Here is a 26401-nt window from a genome sequence, read left to right on the forward strand (position 1 = left end):
CCAAGTCCGCAATATATATATATATATATATATATATATATATATGATCATTTTTCTCAAAAGTTTTAAAGACACATCGTACGATGGCTTAGCTTGATCGAGCAGTCAAGTATTATGACCACCTTGGTAAAGTGGTCAGGGATGAAATATAATCAGACTGAGTTACTGGTAGCCCGATGAAATATATCCTTTGATAAATATAAAAATATGATTGAAAATTTAAAAATATGATGCATCAAAAATACCAATATAATTTCATAAGCTCCAAGAATATAAATATATGATTTATTTAAATAATTTTACTATTCTTGGTAGTTTTAGTCTTTATAAAACTCCAACAACAAAAATAAAACTATAATTTAAATATTTTAACAATTTTATTTTCCTCTACTAATTTTAAACAAACTATTTAGGTATTTTCAAGATGAAGGGACATTTTGTCGAACATATTCCCTCCCTTCACTAGCTTAAACTCAGCACACAACGAGATGTAGCGTATGCGCATTATTATCTTTTGTCAGGTCTCGTGCCACGACCGCGCCGGCGCTGCAAATCATTCCATTCCTTGCCTTTGTGGGCTGGATTGGAACTGGACGATGGCGTCCATGGCTAGGGTTTCGCTTGGCCGCTTCCTTCTCCCTCTCTTTCCTCTCTCTGCTCCTTCGTCTCGCTCCTTCGCTCCATGCCCTTCCCTCTGTTACACTCATCTTCTCTCTCGGGGTCCCGGAGCTCCCGCTTCCATGAGCTCCTCCCCTCTGTGCGTCGCCGATGATCAGATAACCCGCCGATGGAAACCCATGTGCCTTTACCACACCCAGGGCAGGTGCACCATGGTACGTTTTCGAGGTCCTGCTGCCTGGGCACGCAGTGCTGAATCTTAAGGCTGCGATCTTCTTTTTTTCTTGAGAAGTTTTATAGCTCGAAGAGTGTATGGGGCAGTGGTAGCTCCGATTAACTGATTTTTTGTTTCGCAGTTTTCTTTTGAATGATAACAAGTGTCGGTCCGGTTTCATTTTTATTCCCAATCTTGAAATGCTGTAGGTTTCATTACCATTTGCATAAACTTTCTGAAGGATTGCAAAAATTCTGCAAATTCATGGATGCACACGCATTGCAGTTAAGATTTTTTGAGACCACCGTTGATTTTTCTCAATGCATGGTTCTGTGCTTTGACTGACCTCACACGTTCCATTTCGATACCGCTAGGAACTGATTATCCTCGTTTCGTGAGGAAGAAATTGTCAGATAGTCTATGCAGAGCTTACATGCTAAAATATTACATATGGCTGTAGAAAGTGGTTTGATCATAAGGAAGCTGAACGTCTTTTTCGGATTTTATTAGTTAGGACTTGCTACCCTGTGGTGATGGAAAAATAAAAATATCCACCTGGACTTTTGGTACGCCAGTTTGCAATTATATTTTTCCAGAAGGTTCACATCTCTTGCTTTTGGATGATCTTCAACTTATTGGGTGTAGAATATTTTTTTATGGTTTGCTCTTACAAAATTTTATTTTTTTATATTTTATTCAATTTTATAAAGCTACTAAAATACTACTACATACTTTAGAATGCATGAAAGATCAACCCCCTTCTGCAAGTAAAAGTTGCATTGAATTTAAAAACAGTTTGCATTAGTTAGTAGTTACAGTTACATGTGATACAAATAATAAACTGTTGAAAATGCTAATAAGGTCAATATAATACATATGACTACAAAATGCCATTTAATACCATAAGAAGAACGATATTATTAAGTATTAGCTTCATCATATGCAGATGGGTGATGCTTCGCACCTGGAGAAGTTTAATCATGATTTCCTGGCAGATCTTAAAGCAAATATTACGACCCTCAATAAATTGAAGCCTCAGAATCTAGATTATCTTTTAGTTTTGGATCTAGAGGGTAAAGTAGAGATTCTTGAATTTCCTGTTCTGATGATCGATGCCAAGAGTATGGATTATGTTGATTCATTTCACAGGTACTTTTTTTAAAAAAACTGGAAATTCTTGTTTGCTTCAAAGTTTTTTAAATGATTTGAATATTAGTAGTGAAATAACCTTGCATGTAGATGAATGTAAGAATATGATCCATTTATCTAACTCCAATAGTTGGGGCTAACATTACACTACTAATGATAATCAAATTCTATGATTGACACATCTTCATACTAGCTAGGACACTAATGAACTATGTTCAATTGGTGATGCCTCGTTGATGAATTCTGAGGGGTGTCTATTGAATTCTGAATGCGACTTTTAACAAACAGGAGTTCTCCATTCAACTTACCATATTAAAAGTCTGGTTGTGAGATTGTCCTTTCTAAATCATTACACTTTTTTATTCATCAAAATAGATTTATTCAGTTACTATTAACTTTTGGCCTCACTAAGAAGAAGCAATACTTTGGTTGTTGGGAGCAAATATCCATTATTATTATTATTATTATTTGACCAAGATGCATTTTCTATATGTAGGTTTGTACGACCAACTATGATGAGCGAGCACAGGATTAATGAGTATATTGAAGGGAAGTATGGGAAGTTGGGGGTCGAAAGGTATGCGCAACAGTTTATACTCATTGACTATTTGCATCTTTCACCATATATTTATTTATATCCTCTCACATGTTTCTGAATCTGAGATTACAATTAGTGTTGGACATTTTTCATTCAGCAATTGTCATTTAAAAGCGATCCCAGCTTTAGTTTTGAAAGTTATAATGGCTGTAGGGGTGTCATATGCTTAATTTGTTTGCTGCTTAATGAGCATCACTAAATATTGTTCTTGTAAGCCCTTTTTATTTGTTACTTTAATCACTCAAGGTTACAAATTCGAAGTTGTGAACATGAGCTATAGAATTTTTTTTTTCTCTATGCTCTTTCTCACAATTCATTAATCATTACTCAATATTTGATAGATTTGGCATAAACCCTAAAGATTATGTCAAAGATGGAATTAGTTTCAGTGGTTGGTTGCAACCTTAAAGGATCTAGTCCATCAATTTTCATTAGGAGAATGAGGAATTGAGTGATTTCAAACTGTCAATTTAGTGAAAACATGAGCAATTGAATGAAACCAAGAAAACAGTTGCCTTGGGTAGATGGGGACAGCCATGGAGTACAACTAAAGTAAGATGGTGATGTAGGACAATCTATAAGAGTTTAAGTCTTTCTTTGTAGACTAATGGAAGGAGCAGAAAGGATGAGGAAGAATAATGTTTTCCTTTTAGACTAATGGAATCAGAAGAAAAGAAGAGGATGAACAAGAGGAAGGGCACATATAATTTTCCTGTTTACCTCATCAAAAGTAAGATTTATTCAATTTTGCTTGGGAAATACATTTTCTCACCCTTTCTACTTATCAAACCCATATGCCAGCTCTTGACAGTCCCAGGTAAGATCTCAATCACATGTTTTAAAAAGTCACTTATACGACACATATGCTTATGTAGAGGCATTATATGTTGCAGTGTCCAAACTATCACGATTGGATTAAAATAATTTGCCTGTTAAACAAACAATTGTAACAAAAGGTGATTACATTCACCCTAGGCATCCCTCAAAGTCCATCCCTAGGTTATGTGAAGGGAGGTAAATCACGAGGTCTACTTATAGCCGACCACCATCAATGTGATCTTATACGTATTGCCAAATAATTAATATCATTTTTCTAAAAGAATATAGATTTGATATTCTCATATGCATTATGTGGTGGCTTGATCACATACTGCCTGCATACTTTTTTAAAAAACCTTGTCCCCTCGGGACGGTCTAGTGGCTAGCACATGAGGTATTGCCACCATGAGGTATGGAGTTCGAATCTCGGCAAAGCCGAGGTAAATGCCTCCCTTATGTGCTAGTCACTATTTCAAACGCTAGTAGCCGCCCGTGATTTACCTCCTCCGTATTGGCCATGGGACGGGTTGGCAGGGACGCTGGGGGCGAGCGTATTCGCCTTTTGCCACCATGTTCTTGCTACCTCTAGAGATGGAGTCATGTTTCGACGCAAATCCATGTCATGGTACTTTCTTAGACTAACACTGCCACCCATTTTTGGCTACATTGATTGAATTGAGACCATTCCTAGCTATGAAATAGGGAGATAGAAAGGATAGTTTGAAAGATGCCTCGGAGAAGTTCTAAATCCTCCAAACCCCCCCATAAGGGGAAGAGTAATCACTCACATTCTATGAGCAACCATAATTTGTACATTCAGAAGTTCACTTTCAAGTACAGGCAACCAAAAATAATATAAGATACTATTGATCATTTTCTTTGATCAAGGACCTTTCCACCTTTAGCAGATACGATTCTTAAGGCTCATCCTTGTCACATTTTCAATTATATCTTCAATCCATCTAGATTTGTAACTTGCAGATCAAGAACATTTGCCTTTATTAGATGAAGCTCTTGTAACTTCCTGGTAGACAATCTATCAAGTTAATGTAGAAATAGTAGGAGTTTCCATTTGGCAACTTCCTATTTGCAAAAAGATGCAAAGAACAATTAAAGTTATATAAAAAGATATACTCAATTGAGCTCAAACCTAGTTGTTTACTGTTTTTAAGGTGGTCAGAGTTTATTCTCTTTTTTCTACTCTTATCTTCACTTAGTAATCTGCTTGATTTTCATTAGGAGTGTGAATGTTTTGCTGAACTTATTGTTCTACTTCTATGGGTTAAACCAAGTCTGTTGAATATTGCTTGACTTGCTGGACAGAACTAGAAACAATGTTGTAAAATAACCAAACACAGAAAAAGTTTTTCCGTCTTAGTTATAGTGTAAGCTCTTACTAATAGGAAAATTGATGGTGGTTCTTGTTTTACGTACAACAAGAATCCAAATCTGAGTTGTCACAAAATTTAAGAATATATGGCCTTATTCAGTCTGAATTCAGATTTTTTTTTTTTCAAGATTCATTATCTAATGTATCTTCATCAATTATGAAAGCTTTATATGTTGATCAATCAAACTATAGATTGCTTTTGTGGTCTTATGTACCTTTTAGCCACCGCATGTCATGGGAAGTCCGATTATAATTTTGTCAAGTGTGCATATAATTTTAAATGTATATTTGTTTCTTTACACTTTTTGTTTGTGACAAGAAGCCCTTACCTTTATGATTTGTTGTCATATTTCCTTTGAATTGAAAGCCTCTACTTTATTGGTGCATTTCATTATTCTAAATTGATGCCACCTGAAGGTACCTTTGATCAATTCTAAGATATACTTATGCCATCGTCTTTGTATGACTATCTGTGACAAGTTCATTTGGCTCTTTGAATAGGAAGCAACACTCCTTTCTCTGCCGTTTAAATAAGTCATGTTATCATTTATCATTCCTAATCTAAATTGATGCATTCCTACATTTATCATTAGATCAATACTGACATGTAATAATATTCTAAATGGTTTCCTATGATTATACTGTTTTATCTTCATGTGAGCTTCATTTTAAATCACTTGTTTAATTTGCAGAGTGTGGCATGATACTGCGATCCCATTTAAAGATGTGCTTCAGGAATTTGAATTATGGATGCAGAGTCATCAATTATGGGAAAAGGAGCGACGAGGCTTACTTAATCGAGCTGCATTTGTAACTTGGTTAGTCCTAGTTCAGACTGTACCTGTTATCTTTCATCATATGGTCGTGTGTGTGTGAATCTGTAAATGCTCATGTATATTTCAGCTTGGATTGCCGCTGAGTTAGGTAGGAATATAAGAGGCTTACAATGTCCTTGTGATTTTGCTTTCTTGTATATGAGTTTAACGTTTAAGCAGCTTCCTTTTTTTAAAGAAATAATCTGATGATATGCTTTTCTCTGCCTTGTGATAATAGTGGAAATTGGGACTTGAAAACAAAGATTCCTGAGCAGTGCAAGATTTTGAAGATAAAGACACCTTCATACTTTATGGAATGGATCAATTTGAAGGACGTTTACCTAAACTTTTATAAGAGAAGGGTAAGTAATTTTTTTTTGTGTTGTAGTCTTGTGGTTTAGTCTGTCTCCAAAATATTCAGTTTGGTACTTAAATTTCACTTGGGTGTTCTTAGAAATTCATTATTATCAATGATTTCACTTGGGTGTTCTTAGAAATTCATTATTATCAATTTAATCTCCTATCTCATTCCAGGCAACTGGTATGATGACAATGCTAAGGCAACTGGAGATTCCATCGTTGGGTAGCCATCACCTGGGAATTGATGATGCTAAGAATATAGCGAGAGTTCTTCAACGTATGCTCGTTGATGGAGCCATTCTGCAAATCACTGCAAAGCGGAGTTTGTCATCTCCTGGTGATGTAAAGTTTCTTTTCAAGGACCGAGTCAGATGATCATCTGAACTCTGGAGTAAAGAACTATTGCAGGCAGAACAGCACTGCTCATATGAGCAAGTTTCTTTTGGGCATTGGAGAAAAGTTGACAACAAATTTAGAAAGTGCAGAATGCATTATTGCCATGTGTTTTAGATAAGTTGAGGCCTCTAGATTTTGTTGACCTTTGTATGCATGGAACTAATCAAGTTATCTGTGTTTCGTTATATCTGATCCATGTAAGTTTTTTTTTTAAATTAGTGCAAGAGCTATAACTTCCACAATGAAGTGCGATAGAGTACTGATTTTTTTATATAGCAACAAAAGGTGATAATCATCACCAAGCCTCTCACCCGAGAGCCCCTCTAGGATTGTCCTGCAATCTGGAAGGGAGACAAATCATGGAGCTTTGGTTCGACACTAATTTTTTGATATTAGATCCATATGTATTTGTACCAAGTCTGTACTAGACCTCCACTTTGTTGGTTCAATTCATTGAAAATTATTAGAATTAGAAATACTTGTACCACTGAAAATATGAATATTGATTTCAATAAATAACATGCTAACCATGATTGAATAAAAGTATTCCAATCTCTGAATGGTGAAACAATTACGTTTAAACAACCAACATACATAATCCATATTTGATCAGCTACTGCATTGCCATTTGAGGTTTAAAGCATCTTCAATAGAAAGTATTACCAACGCCTCATCATTATACACCAAAATGTGAAGGCAAATTCACAGAACTATTTGATACTAGATCCAAAGATAAATAGGGAAGTATTAACTAAGCCAACAATTCGGTGGTATTTCTGTGCCAAATGTCAGCTCCGTAGCATCGATTCTTGCATTACTGTGGATGGTATCAAACAGTATCCAATCCAAGCATAAGATCATCACAAGCACCCAGCTTCAGGTGATCAATCGCCCTATCTAGAACACTTACAAAGTTACTAATTGTAAAACTTACGTACTAACCGCAAATATGAATATAGTGAAATGGAACTCACCAGTTGTACTCGGCATTTGAGATGTGAACAGGGAGAAAGATGTTTCATCGTTTGTGTCGGTTGATGAGGGTCTCCCAGTTTCAGACCTATCCATTCTAGTTGGCAGTGGGATGGAAAATCCAAAAAGCCTACAGTTTGTCACAGCACTAGTCAGATCATCGTGGCCATTCTCAGGAATTGGCTTTGCCACTTGAGTATTTTCATACATTTCTGATCTACGAATCCCTGTGGAGGAGCCATATATTATGTCGCATGGTACCAAAGGCATTTGTTTTTCTCTGTCTGGCGGAAGAGCAGAATTGCCACCATAACCATTAGGGTGTTTATCCATACCATGCACGACATGAGAGCATGAAAGTTGTTCACTTGCTTGTTGAAACATCAGAACGGAGGATAGAGATGACACCTGAGCTGAAGACACAGGTGGTTTAGCAATCGCAGTAAATTCCTGGATTGGTCTATTAGACCAATTATTTCCCACCCCAAGCAAGTGACTAAAGACACTTGGACCACTTTTGGACCAAGTATCGGTTGGATAACCCTGAAGAGTGGGCTTCCATGGACCTATTTCTTGACCTTGCAAGACCTTGTGGAGACATACAGATTCCCCAAAGCCCTGGTAGGGAAAGCCAGAATTACCAATTGGAATTCTGACATTGTTTCTCATATCAGTTGTTCCATTAATATCCTCATAAAGAGTTCTCAAACCAACTATTTCTTGACCTTGCAAGACCTTGAGAAACCTTGCAGATTTCCCTGAGTTGGAACATCTAATTCCATCTGCAATAGAGACTACAACATTTAGCTTGGTGATCATAAATGAAAGAGTTCTGAATCAAAGATATGATTCCACTTGACAATTAGAAACTTACTCGGAATCAGTGGTTCCAGATGGTCTGGAGCATGATATATTTTTGTCTTCTTTGGACCAGTCGTTGGCAGAACAGTAGAGAGTAAAACTGAACCTGTTGGTTCAACATCCCAAGGAGATACCCTGTTATCTCCATTCTTAGCTAACTCATCATCCCATCTCACCTGCAAGATTTAAGTGTAGTGGGGAAAAAAATAGAAATGATATTGTAATGATGCTCATGGAATGCAATCCATGTTCCGCCAAACTCAACACACATTGAACTATAAATTATCTCAAACATCTTGACTCCAGAATTTCACTGTTGCAAAGCTACTCAAGGTGAAACTAGAAAGAATGTCACAATATTGCATAGATGAACAGTGCATCTCAAAAAATAAAGGCTATATAATGGGAAATTTAAGATTATAAAGAAAAATTATAAAGAGCACTTGACACATTTTCCAAAGAAATAAATATCGCTTACTAATATAGACCTATATATACATTATACCAATAAAATAGGACAGCCACAGTTATTCCACAGATTATAAAGATATATATTGTTCTGAAAGTAAAATGGCACACCGTATGTCAATCATTTGACACCAGTTACATGAATGTTATTTCCATTGGACTCTATGCAGTCATACCTATGGCATTTAGATCTCTTAATTATATTTTAAAAAAAATTATCTGTCCCCCTTTATCACCCATACCTTAAACTTATTATTTTATTTTTTGACATGGTGAGGTTGCACCTAACTGCTGAGTACAAATATTCTTTTAATCTCTCTCATATTCACTTCACTAATCCACTTTCATATGTGCTGCACTGATGTCTCATATAACTTATTTCTTTATCACACAACATCTGAGAAACTTATTTTGTCATACAGCGCTAGAGCATAGAAGCCTGTCTCTATTAACCATCCAGCTTTCACCACTATTTGTATATATTGGTTGGGAAAGCTATAATAAACCACCTACTGGAATGCATAAATGTACATGCTGCCATTACCAGTAGGAAATTACTAAATCCTAAAGAAAGGTCTAAGCTTCTTATTTAATATGTACTTAGGAACTTTGCCTTTGAAAAATAAACATCTAGTAAAAGTTGCTCTCATATAATCGATTCTACTTTCCACCTAAACAAGGGATGGCAGCAGATTGGGAACTCGTGATTTTGCCTACTATTAGAACCTGACCTCATTTAGTCAAAAGGGTAACTACTAATTAACTCCCTGAACCCACTCCTTCACATAGACATGTACTTATCTAGTACTTAATTGCCATAAAATGGATTAAATAGGAATTAGTTACCCAGGAAATGGTTATTAGAATAAAAGATACAATACCTAAAATATATGTTCTTTTGCCACACACTAAATTAAATGTATGAAGGAAAAAATTGGAAAATATAACTAAAGCATTAACAAAGTCTCAATTAATATCTAAGTAAACATAATAATCAACTAGATTGACAATCACTATAAAGTAAATATCGTCCCCTCGGATGGGTCTAGTGGCTAGCACATGAAGTGTTGCCACCATGAGGTGTTGCCACCATGAGGTTTGGGATTCGAATTTCAGTAAAACCGAGGTAAATGCCTCCCTTATGTGCTAGTCACTATTCCAAAGGCTAGTAGCCGCTCGTGATTTACCTCCTCCGTGTTGACCCTGGGACGGATTGGTGGGAGCATTGGGGGCGAGCTTATTCGCCTTTTACCACCACTATAAAGTAAATATCAATAATAAAGAAGAATGTTCAAAAATTTATATTTATACATTATATGCTTCGGGCACTTGACGCTTGACCAGCATAAACATGAACTTGCATAGTAATACCTAAGTTTTTAAATTAAATGAAGAACTGTGAAGCGACACATGGTCCATACAGTATATCTAGGCAGGACACAAATATTTGGATATCTTAAAAGGTTGCATTGATGGAGTTTGCATGAAGAGATGCCATAGATTTGTTGCTTAATGTCTGGTGGATCAATAAATCAAATCAAAACATTGTATGTGGCAAGGTTGCTTTAGATAATATAGGTTCCTAAGTGGAAATGGAAGCCAGATACTCTCACCTTTTTGCTTCACCATACTTGAATTTAAGGACCATACTTTCCTTAAAGGGGTAGGATGTAACATCTAAGTAATTTACTCTAAGCTGGTTGTAATCTATATGTTATCAATTTAAGACTCAATTCTGAGTTTGCATGAGGGATGGACTGGATGGAATTTAGGCTTGAACCAGGTTTGAATGGAAGCCAAATCCACATTTACTGAACCACTTATCCAGGTGCATTGAACCAGTTTGTGATGCTCATTAGGATATTTGAATTTTGAGTTAGTAAATAGTGAAGTTGTTCGGTAATTCGTCCATTATAGTAGTTTAACGATGATAGTGTATTTCATGGATTGTCTTTACTGCAATTAGTTGCACTGCAGGACGCTCTAAAAAGATACTCATGGAGCCATCACTTACTAAAGGTTTGACATCAGAGGCAAAAAAAGGAAGAGAAAATAAAAGGAAACAAATACCACAGAAAACTTCAAGTTGGTCACAGAATGGTGAATATACCTTGCTTCAGCCTAAGAATTGTTTTCGTTCCATACTGCTCATCATGAGTTGAATAATCTAATATGGCATTCTTTCAGCTTTAAGGGTGAAGATATTCAAATGGCTAGTTTTGCATGACAAGATCAACACCAAAGTTGTGTTGTGTGGGAAGCATGTGTAAATTCCGGATGATCTTTGTGCTTTATGTCCTTAAGGCTCCAGTCATTACATCAAAACTTCCTAGCATCTATTTTTCACATATGGCTCAGCTAAGATTCAATGGCAACTTTGGCACAAAGTAATCCACTACCCCAGCCATCCGATTCATTTTATGAGAAATAGGTAGACTCTTAACTATTACAGCTCGTGTGTGCTCAACTTCTTCACTCATGCTTGGCTTTTCACTATTTTGTTGGTTCACAGCAAATGCAAATTTGAGGACTCTAATTCTTCGTCACTTATGATTGTTTAGTGGCTATCTCACTTGAGGCTTTGGTTGGTAAGGCTGTGGCATTCCAACCAATTGCATACCATGATGTGCAACTGCACTTGCAGTCAGGGAACCCGCATCATATTGGCAGTTGATTTAGACAAAATAGCTGGAGCAATGTGCTCTCGTCTGCGGAAAATGTAATTATTATTATTTTTGTGTTTGATACTCCATGTAAGCTCTAATGGACACTTTTGCTTTGGTGAAATTATAACCCCCATGCTACTGTTTCCAACATGAATAAAGGGATATGATTGGTCTTCTCACCCTATCACTTTTCAAAAAGAAAAGAAAAGAAAAGAAGTTATTTCATGACCTTTTTTTTTTAATTTGGATTCATCAAACTTGTCGAAACCTTGGTATTAGTTGAGTTGTATTCAGGATGAAGTCTTGAACTAATCTTCATCAAATTAATTCTTGACTAGAAATAACTCTTGTTATTGACCTAGCCTATATGATGTGGAATAGCATAGCCTAGAGTTTTGGGACCATTTCGATTGGCATTCACGGGCGGTAAGCTTTGAGAGGTCATGACTCAGGTTGAATCATGAGACCTATAATATATCAAATCGAAGCTCATTTAAAGATTTACATTTGTTACCAGGTGAGGTGTTACCCGTAACGACCCAGTTTTAGACCCCAAGAAACGTTGTTCAAAGACTTTTCGGAGGTCTGAAATAATTTGTCTTTTTATTATCTTTTGAACTATTTTATAATTTAGGTTATTCTAGTCTTTTGCAAGTTAGGATTTTGAGACTATTTTTGGGATAGTTTTTATCAATAATATTTATGCCGTTCCTTTTTCCTAAGACAACGAATTTTGGATGCCTATTTCTTGGTATTCTACTAAATGTCTTTAGAAGATTATTTCCGGCCTTCATGTTCGAATCAATGGAATTAATAGTTTTCGCTATGTCACTCTAGGACACTCTAGAACCTGGGCTCAAATTGAGAACTAATAATGAAGAGTATCTTAGCCATAGAATTTAATTGCTTTGACTAACCGTGGACAATAGGACATGATCGACAATATGAGCACACTATTAAAACCATGTTGTCACTATTTTTAACTGGACAATTTTACTTTTTTTTCAGGTAGTGTATCATTGAGACTATAAATCTATTTGAGAGTTAAAACAAGACGTGCTTCTCACTCGTGGTTCAAGAAAAAATGTTATCATATTCAGTGGGACATGTTTTGCAAAGTGAATTGACACTAAAACAGGCTATGTATTTGTATCCATAATTGTGCATATCATTACTGGTCAAGGTAAGGAAGAAATATAATTACTAAAGCATACCAACAGGCATTTCCATTTTGAACCTGGCCATCTAAGAGGATCAAGCTCACCCACTGAAGTTATCAAACCAGTATATCTGTTCAGAATCCAAAATGGTTATATTTAAAATCTAATGGCAGAAATTCACCCATAGATAAGTCAATCCCAACCTTCTGTCTGCTGCCTCTTCACTGTCAATTTGCATTCTAAACCTTGTTCCAATAGAAAATGAATGATTGAAGCTATTTGCAAACTTCCGGTAAGGAATGACATAATCTGATTGAGTAGCCCTACAAAATTCCCCAATTTATCAGTACAGCCAGTGTCAATTGGAGAAACATACGTTTGATGCATGTTTAACTCACTAATACATCCTATTCACAGTAATGAAAGAAAATCAACAGATACAGAAATAATACCAAAATTGACAAGTAGAAGAACAATTGCCTAAGCAACAAACACTTTCATAGTGTCATGTTAAAATTCTCAGACATGCAATGACAAACAGATTAGTTGAAAAATAAACATTATTGTTACTGTTTGGTTCCAATAGCCAACCAAAGTTTCAAATCTAAATCAGACTGATTAACAACAATCTATATCTTTAACAGTGCAACAACTAACAGATTAACATATAACAAATTTTCTGTAGAAATCTAGTTTTCAAGTATCTAGTTGTGAACTTATCTGTCCTTTTGGTATCTACAAATAATCATTGGAGTTCCTTCCAGGGACACTTACCAATGCTTGCTTATTACAGTAGGAACTATAAACTCGTATTATATCAAGACATCATGGACATGATTGATTTTAGAAGACAACAGTAGGACATACACATGTTAACTTTACTTTAGAGTTTGCTTGAACTAATCACCTAGATAAGAATAAACTTGCTCTGCATTTTTCGTTGTTACTGCTTCAGAAGTGCTACAGGTTGCAGCTCCATATCAGTCATTCAGCTAATGACAAATATGAAATGGATGCTTATTTCTTGTTCCTGGATGGATTCATTCTATACAGATCTAAGCAATGACCCATGGTTATCAGTTCTAGTGTCATATGAAGTCTCAACTGCCTGATTACCAGGCAGCCTATGCAGGCAATCTATCAAGGTTTTATATGTTCTCATAGATGTGGACATTCAAGCAACTGAACTTGCAGTTCATCAAATTAGTTTGGGTTGAACCAAATCAAATAAAATCTCTAACTGCATGCTATGGCCCCTTCTCAAATAATAAAGGATTTTATTTCTACTGGGAGCATTGATCCTTGCGATTGTGAAATACTTCTATAGGGTTTGTTCTTTTGGTGTGAAAAGTTGTAAGTGTTCATTTAAACATTTATTTTGCATGCATTGAATTATATGCATGATGCATATATGATATGTTTTAGATTGTTGATTAATATAGATCATTCTGTATTACATGCATTATGTTGACAGTTACCTATATATTTTTATATGGAGTTATTGACTGTATATCCTGATTAGTATTCTTAAAAAAAAACATACGTCAAGCATTTTTACCAGTGCAAATAAATTTTTTATTAATTGTAATATGAACGGTATATACCCCTACATATGCACTATGGATTGAGCACATACAGTCTCCGGATGCTTTTAAAAAAACTTGATTAGTGTTTGTCAAAGAGAAGAGAACACAAGATCTTAGTTGAGAATAAAAAGAGAGATTTGAGTTGTCTCTAGCTTGCCTATGTTAATCTAGTACATGACTTTTTCAAGTTCATATAACTCACTTTTACCATGTCTCTAATTTGCATAACCTCACTAAAGAAATGTGACAGGCTATTCCAGAGTTCATTACTCATGATCACATGGACAACTTCCTAATATTATAACTGTAACACACCCCTCTTTCAAATCAATATAACCTCAATGACAACCTTCTTGAGAAAAGGGGAATAAACTATTACAGATTTGAACACTCACACTTACATATACAACTTCTTAATAAAAAAGCAGCTGCTAAAGGACAGATTTCCAATCCATGCCATTCATATGATTCATTCCACCTAATCCAACTTGGGAGATGACGCATATGAAATCACTCTTGCTTGAATGAGATGCTTGCACTCAAGCACTGTATTGGGACAATGTATGAACATGAGCTTGATCCATCATTTAATAACCATTGTCAATCATAATAGTTGAAACAGACTATGATATTGTCTGACTGACATGCAAAATGGGAGCGTGATAAAGTATATCTTCCCTTTTCCAGAACATGTGAGGTTTGTTGGCTTTGCAAGATCCACCTCAGAAGAGGTCATAAGCTCTAGTGGATCACATATCTATTTCACTAAATAGGTATGAGTTTGGGTAGTATAGTAAATCATAAGTACTTGATCAACTATCATCCCTATTACCATGCAGTCAATGTCTAAGTCAATCAAGGTCTAGGCCGAGCCTGGCAAATGAGCCAACATGTTTGTTGGCCTGGGTCAGTATCATTGCAGTGTGACACATTTAATGTTTTGCCATGAACAACCTAGCAATATTGTAAGGCCCCACTTTAAAAAAAACAAGGGGGAGCATGATAATAGGCTCTTTATTTACTTAAGGGGGGCTATTTTGCTAATAACCAACTAATGGACACATGGGCTCGGCCCAATTGGTGAGGACTATACCTAACCCTAGGGTTTAGTTCTTATAAGAGGGGCGGTGAAGAGGAAAAAAAAAGAAAAAAAAAAGAGGAAGGAGGGCTCTCGGCGGAAGAAAAGAAAGGGGGAGGGAGAAGTCTCGGCGGGAGAAAAGAAAGGGGGAGGGAGAGATCTTGGCTTCGACCTTGGAAGGAAGAACGAGGCCAAAGAGTCGCCCCACCGCTGCTCCTCGTCGTCACCTGCGCCAACAACAAGCCTCCGAGCAAGACACCTCTTAAACCCTTTTCTTTCTACACCTTGAATCTGTACATGTAGTGGGTTTTCCTCCTATACCTTTAAATTTGTAAACATGCCAGGTTTTCGACTTTTCTTTCTATGTCTTTGAACATGTATACGCAGCAGGTTTTCAAGGGGGTTGGAGGGCTTCAAGTAGTAGGTTTTGGGAGATATTTGGATTATTTACAGCAGGTTTTCGAGGTGGATTTGAAGGCTAGGAGTAGCAGATTTATGGAGGGTTGTTCGAGACCGTGTGTAGCAAATTTCGAGGGGTGCTGGAGGGGGGTACATAGCAGATTTCTGGAAGGTTGTTCGAGGTCGTGTGCAGCAGATTTCGAGGGGTGCTTGAGGGAGGCACATAGCAGATTTCTGGAAGGTTGTTCGAGGTCGTGTGCAGCAGATTTCGAGGGGTGCTTGAGGGAGGTACATAGCAAATTTCTGGAAATTGTTTGAGGTCGTGTGTAGCAGTTTTTGAGGGGTGCTTGAGAGTGGTATGTAGCAGATTTTTTTTGGAGTGTTGTTTGACATCGTGGGCAGCCTATTTTGAGGGGTGTTTGAGAGTAGTATGTAGCAGATTTTCGGATGGGTGTTGGGAAGAATGAACAGCAGGTTTGACGAATAGTTGGCCACCTTTTTGTCCAAGGAAGTTAGGTGTTGTGGCATTGCCATGAGTAATCGCAGCACAATAAAATAAATGAGTATTGTAAATGATTGTTTAGCTTCATGTAGTTTAATGATATGCATGTTTATTGAACTTTCCGTAAATTAATGATATGTATGTTTATTAAACTTCTTTGTAGAATAATGATATGCATGTTTAATGGGCTTTACGTAAATTAATGTTATACATGTTTATTAGACTTTTGTAGATTAATGATAAGCATGTTTATTGGGCTTTACGTAGATTAATGTTATACATGTTTATTAAACTTTTTGTAGATTAATGATGTGCATGTTTATTGAGTGTTGCAAAGTTTAATGATATGTATGTTCATTAGACTTTACGTAGTCTAATAGGATGTGCTAGAGTTATGATGCCAGATTACCTTAATGGAAAGGATATGTATATATATAAATAATAATGAGAAGGATTAAAGGAAATTCTGCGAGGACCAAAGCCCTAGAGGGACCCCGTTTACGGGACAAGACCCCAGAGGGACTCCAATATCAGATTTCCATATTTGGCTATGACCCAGTGACGAGAGTTGCTGACGCCCCGCCACCTAGTACCATGGTTAAACAGATTGATCAATTGAACAAAGGATAAAGGATGACTAATGCATCTCCACCTAAGAATGATATACGATAAATGCTAAAGGAAAATACTCCATAATGTAATGATTGAAGGATACTCAAAATAATGTTGTGTGATACTCATAGTGTAATGTTTTATGGAAAAATACTTATATGTCTGCTTACTTGTATGCTTGACAACAAGTTCTAAGTAAAGGTAGATTTAATGATGTATGCGACTAGTTAAGGAATTTTGCTGCTATGGTTTGGAGGTGCTGAGTTAAACTCACTAGGTTTGGTTTGTGGCAGGTGTAGAAACGGACGACGTTGGAGGCTTGGACCCTTGACGGGCTGGACAGTACACTCCCAAGGACCTTCCGATTCCGCATAAAGAATAAATAAACAATATTTATGATTTAGAGAGAATAAAGTAGTTTTCAATTTAGATCCCCAGGATGTATGACTGGTTTATTAATTATAAACAGTTTTCTTATTTATTGGAATGATATATGATGCGTGAAGAAAAAAAACTTAGAGTCGTTTCAGATATCTCCCTGCATTATAAAGTTTGTGAATCCTCTAAATTGTTGCCTCTTCCCTCCTCCACCTTTTCCTTGTCAATTTTACCCCGTGTCACCAAAGCTCATGCATGCTACCATGACATCGACAAAGTATTGTTCATCTGAGAGCTAATATCTCAATTGGGAACCTTAGCTTGGTCTTAATGAGGATGGATGGAAGGATCCAAACCCTAGACTCATGCAGTTCAATTATTATTATTTTTTAGTAGATGTATCTCTCTAATTCACTTTTTTTTTAGAAACCTCGCTCAGGAGAACTAATCAATTATATTTTTCTTTCTTTTCTTTTCCTCTTCTACAATTGAATCTGTTGATTCCTTCAGAGAGAATGCATTCTTCTAACATATGTCACATACAAAACCTCATTGTCTTTAAATGTGAGCTTTCGTGAATATTGAGTCTATGTTATTGCCCATGAACCACTATTTTTTATAGCCACTAGGAAATACATTATATTGGTGACTACCAGAGAGTAACCTTCCTCATCTAGTTTGCAGGGTCTCCACAACACCTGTTCATTTCAAGTCATTGCACCCAATGTTATCAAAATCGCGAGTGAACTCGTAAGCTCGTACAAAATCGCGAGTTTACTTATGAAAATCGAGTGAAATCGTGATAAAATCGTGTATTAAAGTAAAATCGGAGCAAAATCGTAAAATCAGATCAAAATCATAAAATTGCATTTAAACTTGTAAAAACATGATTTTTGAGATAATTTCATCGATTTTGTGTCATTAATAAGAGGGAACTATTTTGGACAAAATGATATCGTTTTGGGACGATTTTAGATTTGCATTTGTCTATGAATGATTTATATTAATTTGTTATCTTGTGTTTTATTTATCTTTAGACTTAAGCTTTAGACTTGAATTTATGTTTATGTTGTATTTTCATGGTAAGTATTTGGTTGTTTAAAAGTTTAAAATTATGAGTAGTTTATGATTATATGAATTAAAATGTTCTATATGTAAATTTATGTTATAATTTTGATTAAAATATTTAATGATCAATTAAAAAGAACATATCAAGTTTCTTTTAAAATTGATTTAAAGTATGATGTAAAATCTTACGATTTTACAATTCGATTTTACGATCCGATTTTATGACTGCTCTAACGATTTTACCTAAACTCTCGATTTTGACAACACTGATTGCACCAATAATATAACATAAAAAAAGTGTCTCCAATAAGATTGGCATCTACCTTGCATTATCTCAAGTAACATGCCATCACAAGTCTCTTTCTCTTCATGTGGATCGGATCATATCCTCTTATCACCAAACCTTGATACTAAACAAGCGATCATGACATGCACCTCGTAAATCTAGGTCTTTACACTTTGCACCCTTTCCTTATAATGTAATCACAAACCATAACAAGATGTCTTCTTCTACCACCTAAGTCAAGGTATTAGACAGCATTGTTTTCTTCTAAAGCAAATTATAACTTTGAATGATGTCTAAACTAAATTGGGAAAAAAACGATGATATTTTGCTTTTCATGAATAGATGGTAATACAAATGAATTTATGAGAAAAAACTAATTAAATGCAAGAAATTTAAAATTATCAATGAAATAAAAAAAATCAAATTTTAGGAAAAGGAATTGCATTTATAACTAGATGATGAGCGATTTGTTGATGTTGAAGTTCACAAGGTTTTGATCTAAACCATGGATGAAGATACTCAATCTACTCTTTTTAAATCTAGAAGAGACAACCATGTTCTTGCAAACTAAAATATGAAAGCACAAGTAAATCTTTTTAGGATTTCTATTAGCTCTTGGTTGTCGCAAGTTCATTTTGAAGTTTGTTAGTCCTTAACAATGCCTTAAAGCTATATAGGAAGATGCATATATGTGTGACGCAAGGGCCTATAGCATATGACATCCTCTATATATGGTTGGCTTATGTAGTCTACGTCAGTATGTACGCGACGCATGATATGAAGACGGATTAGGTCGAAGCAAATCAAATAAACACATTAGCTTTTAACTTGCCCTAATTTCTTCTCAAATAATTTTTTTCCCCTTGTGATTGTGAATACTAATATGAAATAAGTTTATGGTATGGTAACTTGTGAATGTTAACATTGGAGATTTAGGGAAAAGTGATATTGTATTGGCATTTTTATTTATAACTTATATATATATAGATTCATTATAAAATCCTAAATCTAATCCTAATAATGTGGGACTAAACTTACTCGACCAATAAAACTATCAATCTAATTGGTATCACTCCCCCTCGAGCTCAAGCAAATCAACTATACGGCGAGGGAGAATCATAGACAGAAGGTGTTACCAATTATGAACATGAGATCAACTACATGGTGAAGGATTGGTTGGACAAATATTCAGTGAATAGAAGAGGACCTAATACCGTTTTGAGAGAAGGAGATAGAAAATTTAAGTTATATTTTGCTTGCATGAATCCTTGTATTTTCTATATGTATAGTACATGACTCCAATACTTGCCACTACTTAACTCATGACCAACAATGACCATTTCTCCAACTTGAACAACCTCTGATAAAATTCTTTCAATTGCTTCTAGTTATACATACAACCTCCTAAATAAAATGCAACAGCCATTAAACTAATAGCTCATAGTTTATGCATTCAAGCAATCAATGCTACATTCTGATCAAGAGGATCACACATAAAAAAATTATAATTGATTCTTACTCTAAACATGCAAGGATGAACAATGCTCCCTCTTCTGAATTAGATGCTTAAAACTTAAATTAATTCTGCTTGATTTGTTTCTAGAAGAGGAAAATCAAAGATGTTTTTCATAATCATACGGGAGTTGCTGATTGTGAGTATCTAAATACATTCTAACTTGCAATTTCCAACAAAAATAAATTCAAAATGGCATACTTATTGGTGTGAATTCTTTTAGATCTAACCCTATGCACATCTAAGTACTTATACCTACACACCATGTACAGTTTCACTACTTTCAGATTCTTGTAATTATGGTAGTAAAGAAGGAAATAAAAAAGATCACAGAGAATCACATACCTTGGGTCATAGTTAATGAAGAATACTTTTCTGGCAGAAACAGCATTGGCTACATCCCTAAGTGTGCCAAATTTCTCTTGACTGCTAATAGCACAGGAATGAGTGCTTCTCTTAAGTTGATTGTCTCGCCTTATTCCCAACCTCAACACCCCATCCTGACCCCTAATTTGCAGGGAAAAATCTTATTTAAATAGAGAAACTGTTTAAAGAAGCAAACCAATCCATGTCAGAAAGGATATATGCGTACAGAAGAAAGAGCACAGCATCGCGAGAGACAAGCTTTTTCTTGTTAATAAATGCACTCCATCCTGTTGTTAGCAGATGTCTACGGGGTTGCCCTATACAAGAATGAAAATAGTTAACCATTTAAAAGAATTCCTCGGTGATTAAAATTCTCACCTTTAGAAAACTAATAAGACAAGCCTAAGCTGCATATTACAATGTTTAATGCCAAAAATACAGCATAAAATCACCTTTGTTGCAGGTCCAACTGAAACTACAGTGGCAAAACAAGTAGTACCATGTAATTTCTAAAAAAAAAATGAAATATTCTGGCAGCAAGTTGAAAAACCTGAATAACAACTAATTTTTGGTGTTCTAGTATATGCTGAAAATGTCGCGTGCATGTCATGTTGTCCATATTTGGCATCGATGCTATTAACCAATACTAATTGACTAATCTGCATCCCTCAAAATACCTCTGTAGATATGACGGAATCTCCATTCAGTGCCATGCAAGTCCTTAGCTACAATCTCCTGTGACGGCCTCTGCTGCCTATAATCCTGAGGCAAAAAAGGGGGGGAAAAATAAACAAGAGGGGAAGAGGCAATCCAATTAAAAGGTTCAATGTGTTTCATACAAGATCTACATGTTAGCTTCTCATTCAAAAACTAGTTTTCTATGAAGAATCGCACAATCTTACCAAGGGAGGGAAACAGTCTTCAGCAGCGCGGCGAGGTACAGAGAAACCACCATGGCTACTAGTGTCAGAAGCAGTCAGGGTCTTGCAGAACATCTGTGTAGTAAGCGATTGGCTGAAACCATCACTCTCCTCTACTTGCCCATTTTCTCCAGCCTCGTCGTCTCGAAGCTGTTGCTCCAATTTCTGAGACAGAAATGGCAATACAATCATAAGTGAATAAGTCAGCAAACTGTTCCCAGACGATATTTTCGCAGCAGAAACCACCAGTGATTCGAGTTCACAAAAAAGAAAAGATTTGTATGCCCAAACTTGTACGACCACCGGCATTTCACCCGAAACAAGGGTAAATTTTTCATCCGGAAATAGAGGTCTTCTGCATCAACGATAACTGCAGATGGGGTTCCTTTTAGCATCAAAAGGATCCTAACCTAACCTTGTCCTCGGCAGCCAGGGAGAGCTCAGCATACACCTCGTCAGTATCCACCTCCGCCTGCCAAGTTAAGAAATCAAAGCCATTTTCTTCCAGATTCACCAGGACTAGCAAAATGGAAACCAAGGAAAAAACAACAGGGCACGAGCGCCGACTTTGAGAGTGACATCCACCACACGACAGAGAAGATGAGGAGGCAGATCGATTCCTTCAGCCTCGCCCACGCCTCCGAGCCTCACAAGGTGACCTTGCGGGAAGTACACGACGAGGCTCCCCTTCCTGGGCAGCCAAACCCGCGGCCCGGCGCAGGCGTGCCACAGCTCCAGGCAGACGTAACTCGCGGCGGCCGGCGGCACCTGATCAATCTCCTCCTCCTCTTCCTCCCCCTCCTCCTCCTCTTCCTCTCCTTCGTCGATGGTGTTCAGATCGATCCCCATCCTATGGCTCCCGGGCGCGCAGCAGCAGCAGCAGGCGAGAATTGGGGACGGGAAGAAAAGCGGGAACGAAGGAAGCGAGATAGAAGGAGATAGAGGGGGCTACAGCGGAGGCAGCAGGAAAGCAGCAGCGATCACGGAGGGTTTCGCCATTGTTCAGTCGTCGTCTTCTTCTTGGTTCGTCGTGGCTTTCCTCGCTCTCCGCTTCTGGGAATGGGATTTAATAATACATATTTTTACAAACAAAGGCCTTGTCCTGCTCCTGCTACTACAAACACACACAGCTGCTCCGTCCGTACACTTCCCAATTCATCTCTCTCTCCTGTCTCTCTCTCTCTCTTTTATTAATTAATTTATTTATTAATTTATTTTTTATTATTATTATTACAAGGTTTTAGACTTGTTGTATCATGTAATAAACTAATAATGTTGACATTTTTTTAAGATAAAAAAAATGAAGTCAGTGATTAGAAAAGTGATTTTGATTTTTGTAAATTAATGCAAAAAGCCGAAATATTTTAAATTTAAGGGCTTATGATTATTTTTGTATTTTTTCCTTTTAAAAGTATTTTTTTATATGAATCTTTGTGGTGATCCCTTCCTACTCTTTGTATGCCCTTATTTGGATTTCTCAAATTCTAGAAATATCGTTTAACAATTTTAACTAGAATTATTAGATGCATTAAATCGACCGAATAAAAATCATTGTTGTATGATCTTTTTTATATTATTTGAGACTTAAAAATTATAATTTTTTTATGAAACTCATTGAGAGAAGTCGCTCAAATCGTTAGAAGAGGAGTGAATAAATTAAAAGTAATCATTTCTTTTGCTAACGAATTAATAATGACACACATTAAAAATATAAAACAATTATAAAAAAAAATACATGAAGTTTACTTGGTTATTTGTCTAAGAACTATGGAAGCTTCACTATTTTCTCATTCTAAGGAAATTCATCCTTAGGCAAGAAAAAGTCTTTTATAGCAATATAGCACAAGTGTAAATCGTAAAGATACTAGAGAATAGAATTAGAAGTATTCAGATTGTGTGTTGTTTTAAACTTCGAGCTTTAGCCCTCTATTTATAACTTTCATTTTCGATCTGATCGTTTACTGACATGACATTCTCGATCATCCAAAAGTACTCTAGGCTCCTATATTTGTCAAACTCAATCCACTATGACAGTGGTTCGCTAATGGCTCTAGATGAAGTGGCATTCTCACGTAGCTCAGAAGCGCTCCAAGGTGCTTGTATTTGTCTAACATGGACGTCATCCTGATCTATTTCGACAACGACTACTGTTGACATGGTGAGAGCATCCGGGCACTTGAAGAGATTTCGGGCACTTAGACTCCGGGAGCTTGGACTTCAAGCGTCTGGAAGTGATCCAAGTGTTTGGAATGGTCAACTTCTACACTTGACCATTTGCTGTCTTCCAATTGCCTGTATGTCTACCCAGTCGCCCAGATAGACTTCGTCTTGATTGTCACCTTACGTAGTTTTCCATCCAGTTTCTCATTTCTCGGATGCACCAAGCTCTTCCAACTTGCTCCTGTGCATCATTCTCACTCCGCTGGAGTACTTTTCCACAACTCCTCGTACTTTAGGTGTACTAAGTCTGTCAACTCCTTTTCCATGTCATGTTTTCGCTTGCTTACGTCATTCTATCATGACTAGTTGTCTCTGATGCTTCTTAACCATTGAGTACCTATGTTATCCTAAATTTATATACATCCAAACACACATATTAAATCCTACAATGATATAACTTAACTTTATTTAACAATACATCAAAATACTACTAGGAGTTATAATATTCTCCTTATTTTTTATATTTGTCAAATTAAATTTAAATTAGGGTAAATGATAGTAAAATAAGCATAATGTAAATAGATGGAAATTTTCAAACTCTCTATGCATTCATGCTTAATTTTCATTTTTCTTCCCCTTTTAACAACAAAAACAAAAGTTCAAAAAAGAATTTTAAAAAATTCTCCCTTCATTTGGAAATTCACTAAAAATATATCAAAATTAGAGAAAATTCTGAAATATTTATCATATTTAAAAATTAATATTTCCTATCACAAAAAATTTATTTTAACCAAAGATTCTTTCTCAGCGATTTTCTAATTTTAATATATAATTTTTTAAAAAATAATTTTAAAAAATTTCTAAGCGTAGAAAAATTATAAAATTTTAGCTATAGATAAAAAAACATGCTTTATTTTAAAAAAATATTTTTCAGAAAATTTAGAACAAAATATTTAGAGAACAGTATTTTTGATTTCCTACCTACTGAGTCAAGCATGCTTTTTGAAAAAAAAATCTTGTTATAGTTGACTATTCTAAATTCTTTCTAAAACATCCATATCAACTTTCTTAATATAAAATTTAGCTTAAATTTTATATTTTACTTTAAAAAATATTACACCGGCTAGTTTATCTATTTCTTAATTTAAATTTTATAAATAATATTTTTTAAATTTTAAGAAATAAAATTCATTCCCTACATATTCAAACAGGATCCTTTGGTCCACATTTTGAGCACTAAACGATGAATCATAAAAATTTATTGATTGATTTGAATATATCCCACCTATTTAGCAGGTGAGATTCATGTCAATCAACCAATCAATGTAGTGGTCTATTTTTTGGATCGTACTTTGTAATGATCTGATCTTCTAAATATTAAAATATTATTTAATTTGAAAGGGAGAAAAAATAAAGAAAATGAATTGAGTAATATATGAAAGTAGATATTACATAGTTAAAGAAAAAATAAAAAAAAATGAAAAAGAGAGATAAAATAATAAAAAAATAAAATAATAGAAACTTTAGTGTAGCTGATGTAATGTGTAGTGAAAAATAATTGTTTAAATTTAATAAATAGATAATTTGTCCTAAATTTTAAAGATATTATAAAGAAACTGATATAGATGTTATAAGGGATCATAACAGATTTAGATACCCAACAAAATTTTATGTCTATTGGATTTATTAAATATATTTACGAAATTAAATATTTTAATATTTTTTGATTTAACCCCTAGGGTATTTAAAATTATATTTTGGTTCCTATATCCTAATCCTTGTTGGCTAAATTTTATTTTTTTTGTTTATCATATTCATATTATTTGAATCAATGATAGAAAATTTTTCTAATGTAAATTTATGAGTTTCTACCTTCTCACTTAATTTTGTAATTTCATCCTTAATCATTTCAAATTCTTCAATTGAACAAGAAATAGATAATGTTTCTAGTTCAAATTTGACTTTCTTTAATTTCATGCATTTATTTTTAACTTTAGATAATGATCTAGATAGCATTTTAATTGCATCATATAATTGATATGAGAAAGGATGTCTTACATAACTTACTGTGTCAGACTCGTAGGCCCCCTCTACTGTTGCTTTCTTCAATTGATGATGAACTATTTGACTCTTCTTCTTGGTGAGTCGCCATCAGTGCAACACCAGCTATGTGCTCAATGTCTGAATCCTCTAAAGATGAGGTGTTGCTCCAAGTTATTTTTAGCATTCTTTCCTTCGGCTTTGCTTTATCTTTCCCCCATTTATTGGTTTTTTTCTTTAGCCTAGGGCAATTGTCCCTGATGTGACCCTACTCATCACAGTTGACAGATCTTACCTTCCTTTTTTTGCTTCTTAGCAATTTGATTGTTGTTTCATGTCATAATTGTTAGTTTTGAAGTATTTACTCGTTTTCTTACCAAATATGCTGGTTTATCTCCATCTATTGAAGACTCTTAATTTGACTTGCTCTGTTTGGCTTGTAAAGCGATATTATTTGACTTTTCTATATCTTTAAATCTTGCACATCATGATTCATGTAATTCCAATATCAAAAGTAATTCTTCTAAAATACTTACCTCAAAATATGTTGAGATGTAATAAGAATCCAATATTGCTGTTCATTATTGGGTTCTCGAAAATGCATTTAATGCATATCTGAGAACATCCTGATTTGAAACTGTCTCTCTCAGGTTGCTGAGACCGGTAATTATTTCTTATATCTTTACATGTAATTACATCATCGTCTCTCCCTTCTCTGGTTGGAGATGAGTTGGCTAGCTCTTCAATAAATCTCTTCTGGTCAGCTTTATTTACAAGGTCTCCTTGTGAAGTTCTAAGAACTTTTTCCAGAGATCTTTGGTTGAGTCGTAGATATCGATCTGGTTGAGCTCTTATACTAGTAACACATTAAGAAGATGGAACTTTAATTTGTCTTACCATTTACCATGAACTCGTCTCATTGCTTTTTGTTTCATCGTTGTTCATCGATTTCTACTATATCCTCGTTCCTGGGTACTTCAAAATCATATTCTATGCAAACCATAATT

At 35.4% G+C, this 26401-nt stretch overlaps 2 protein-coding genes across 3 annotated transcripts; one reads left to right on the forward strand and one right to left on the reverse strand.

Annotated features, from left to right (window-relative positions):
* The first annotated feature begins 457 nt into the window (after nucleotides 1-457).
* Nucleotides 458-6544, forward strand: LOC122006641 (uncharacterized exonuclease domain-containing protein At3g15140-like). The gene is made up of 6 exons (XM_042562211.1): nucleotides 458-833; nucleotides 1779-1981; nucleotides 2478-2558; nucleotides 5481-5606; nucleotides 5842-5965; nucleotides 6138-6544. Exons 1-6 carry the CDS (start codon nucleotides 498-500, stop codon nucleotides 6336-6338), a joined length of 1071 nt encoding a protein of 356 aa, XP_042418145.1. The 5' UTR covers nucleotides 458-497; the 3' UTR covers nucleotides 6339-6544.
* Nucleotides 6545-6915: 371 nt separating this feature from the next.
* On the reverse strand, nucleotides 6916-22288 carry LOC122006640 (auxin response factor 15-like). Of its 2 annotated transcripts, none has more exons than XM_042562210.1 (11): nucleotides 21762-22288; nucleotides 21610-21666; nucleotides 21177-21359; nucleotides 20952-21036; nucleotides 20501-20591; nucleotides 20254-20415; nucleotides 12690-12809; nucleotides 12541-12616; nucleotides 8206-8368; nucleotides 7334-8113; nucleotides 6916-7252 (listed from the first exon to the last, which is right to left on the reverse strand). In XM_042562210.1, exons 1-11 carry the CDS (start codon nucleotides 22041-22043, stop codon nucleotides 7236-7238), a joined length of 2016 nt encoding a protein of 671 aa, XP_042418144.1. In that variant the 5' UTR covers nucleotides 22044-22288; the 3' UTR covers nucleotides 6916-7235. The 2 variants fall into 2 exon arrangements, with proteins under 2 accessions (XP_042418144.1, XP_042418143.1); XM_042562209.1 differs by having other exon boundaries at nucleotides 6916-7256; nucleotides 21762-22287.
* Between the last annotated feature and the right edge of the window lie 4113 nt (nucleotides 22289-26401).

Source organism: Zingiber officinale, chromosome 7B (genome assembly GCF_018446385.1).
Source record: "Zingiber officinale cultivar Zhangliang chromosome 7B, Zo_v1.1, whole genome shotgun sequence".
In the NCBI taxonomy this organism is placed as follows: Eukaryota; Viridiplantae; Streptophyta; class Magnoliopsida; order Zingiberales; family Zingiberaceae; genus Zingiber; species Zingiber officinale.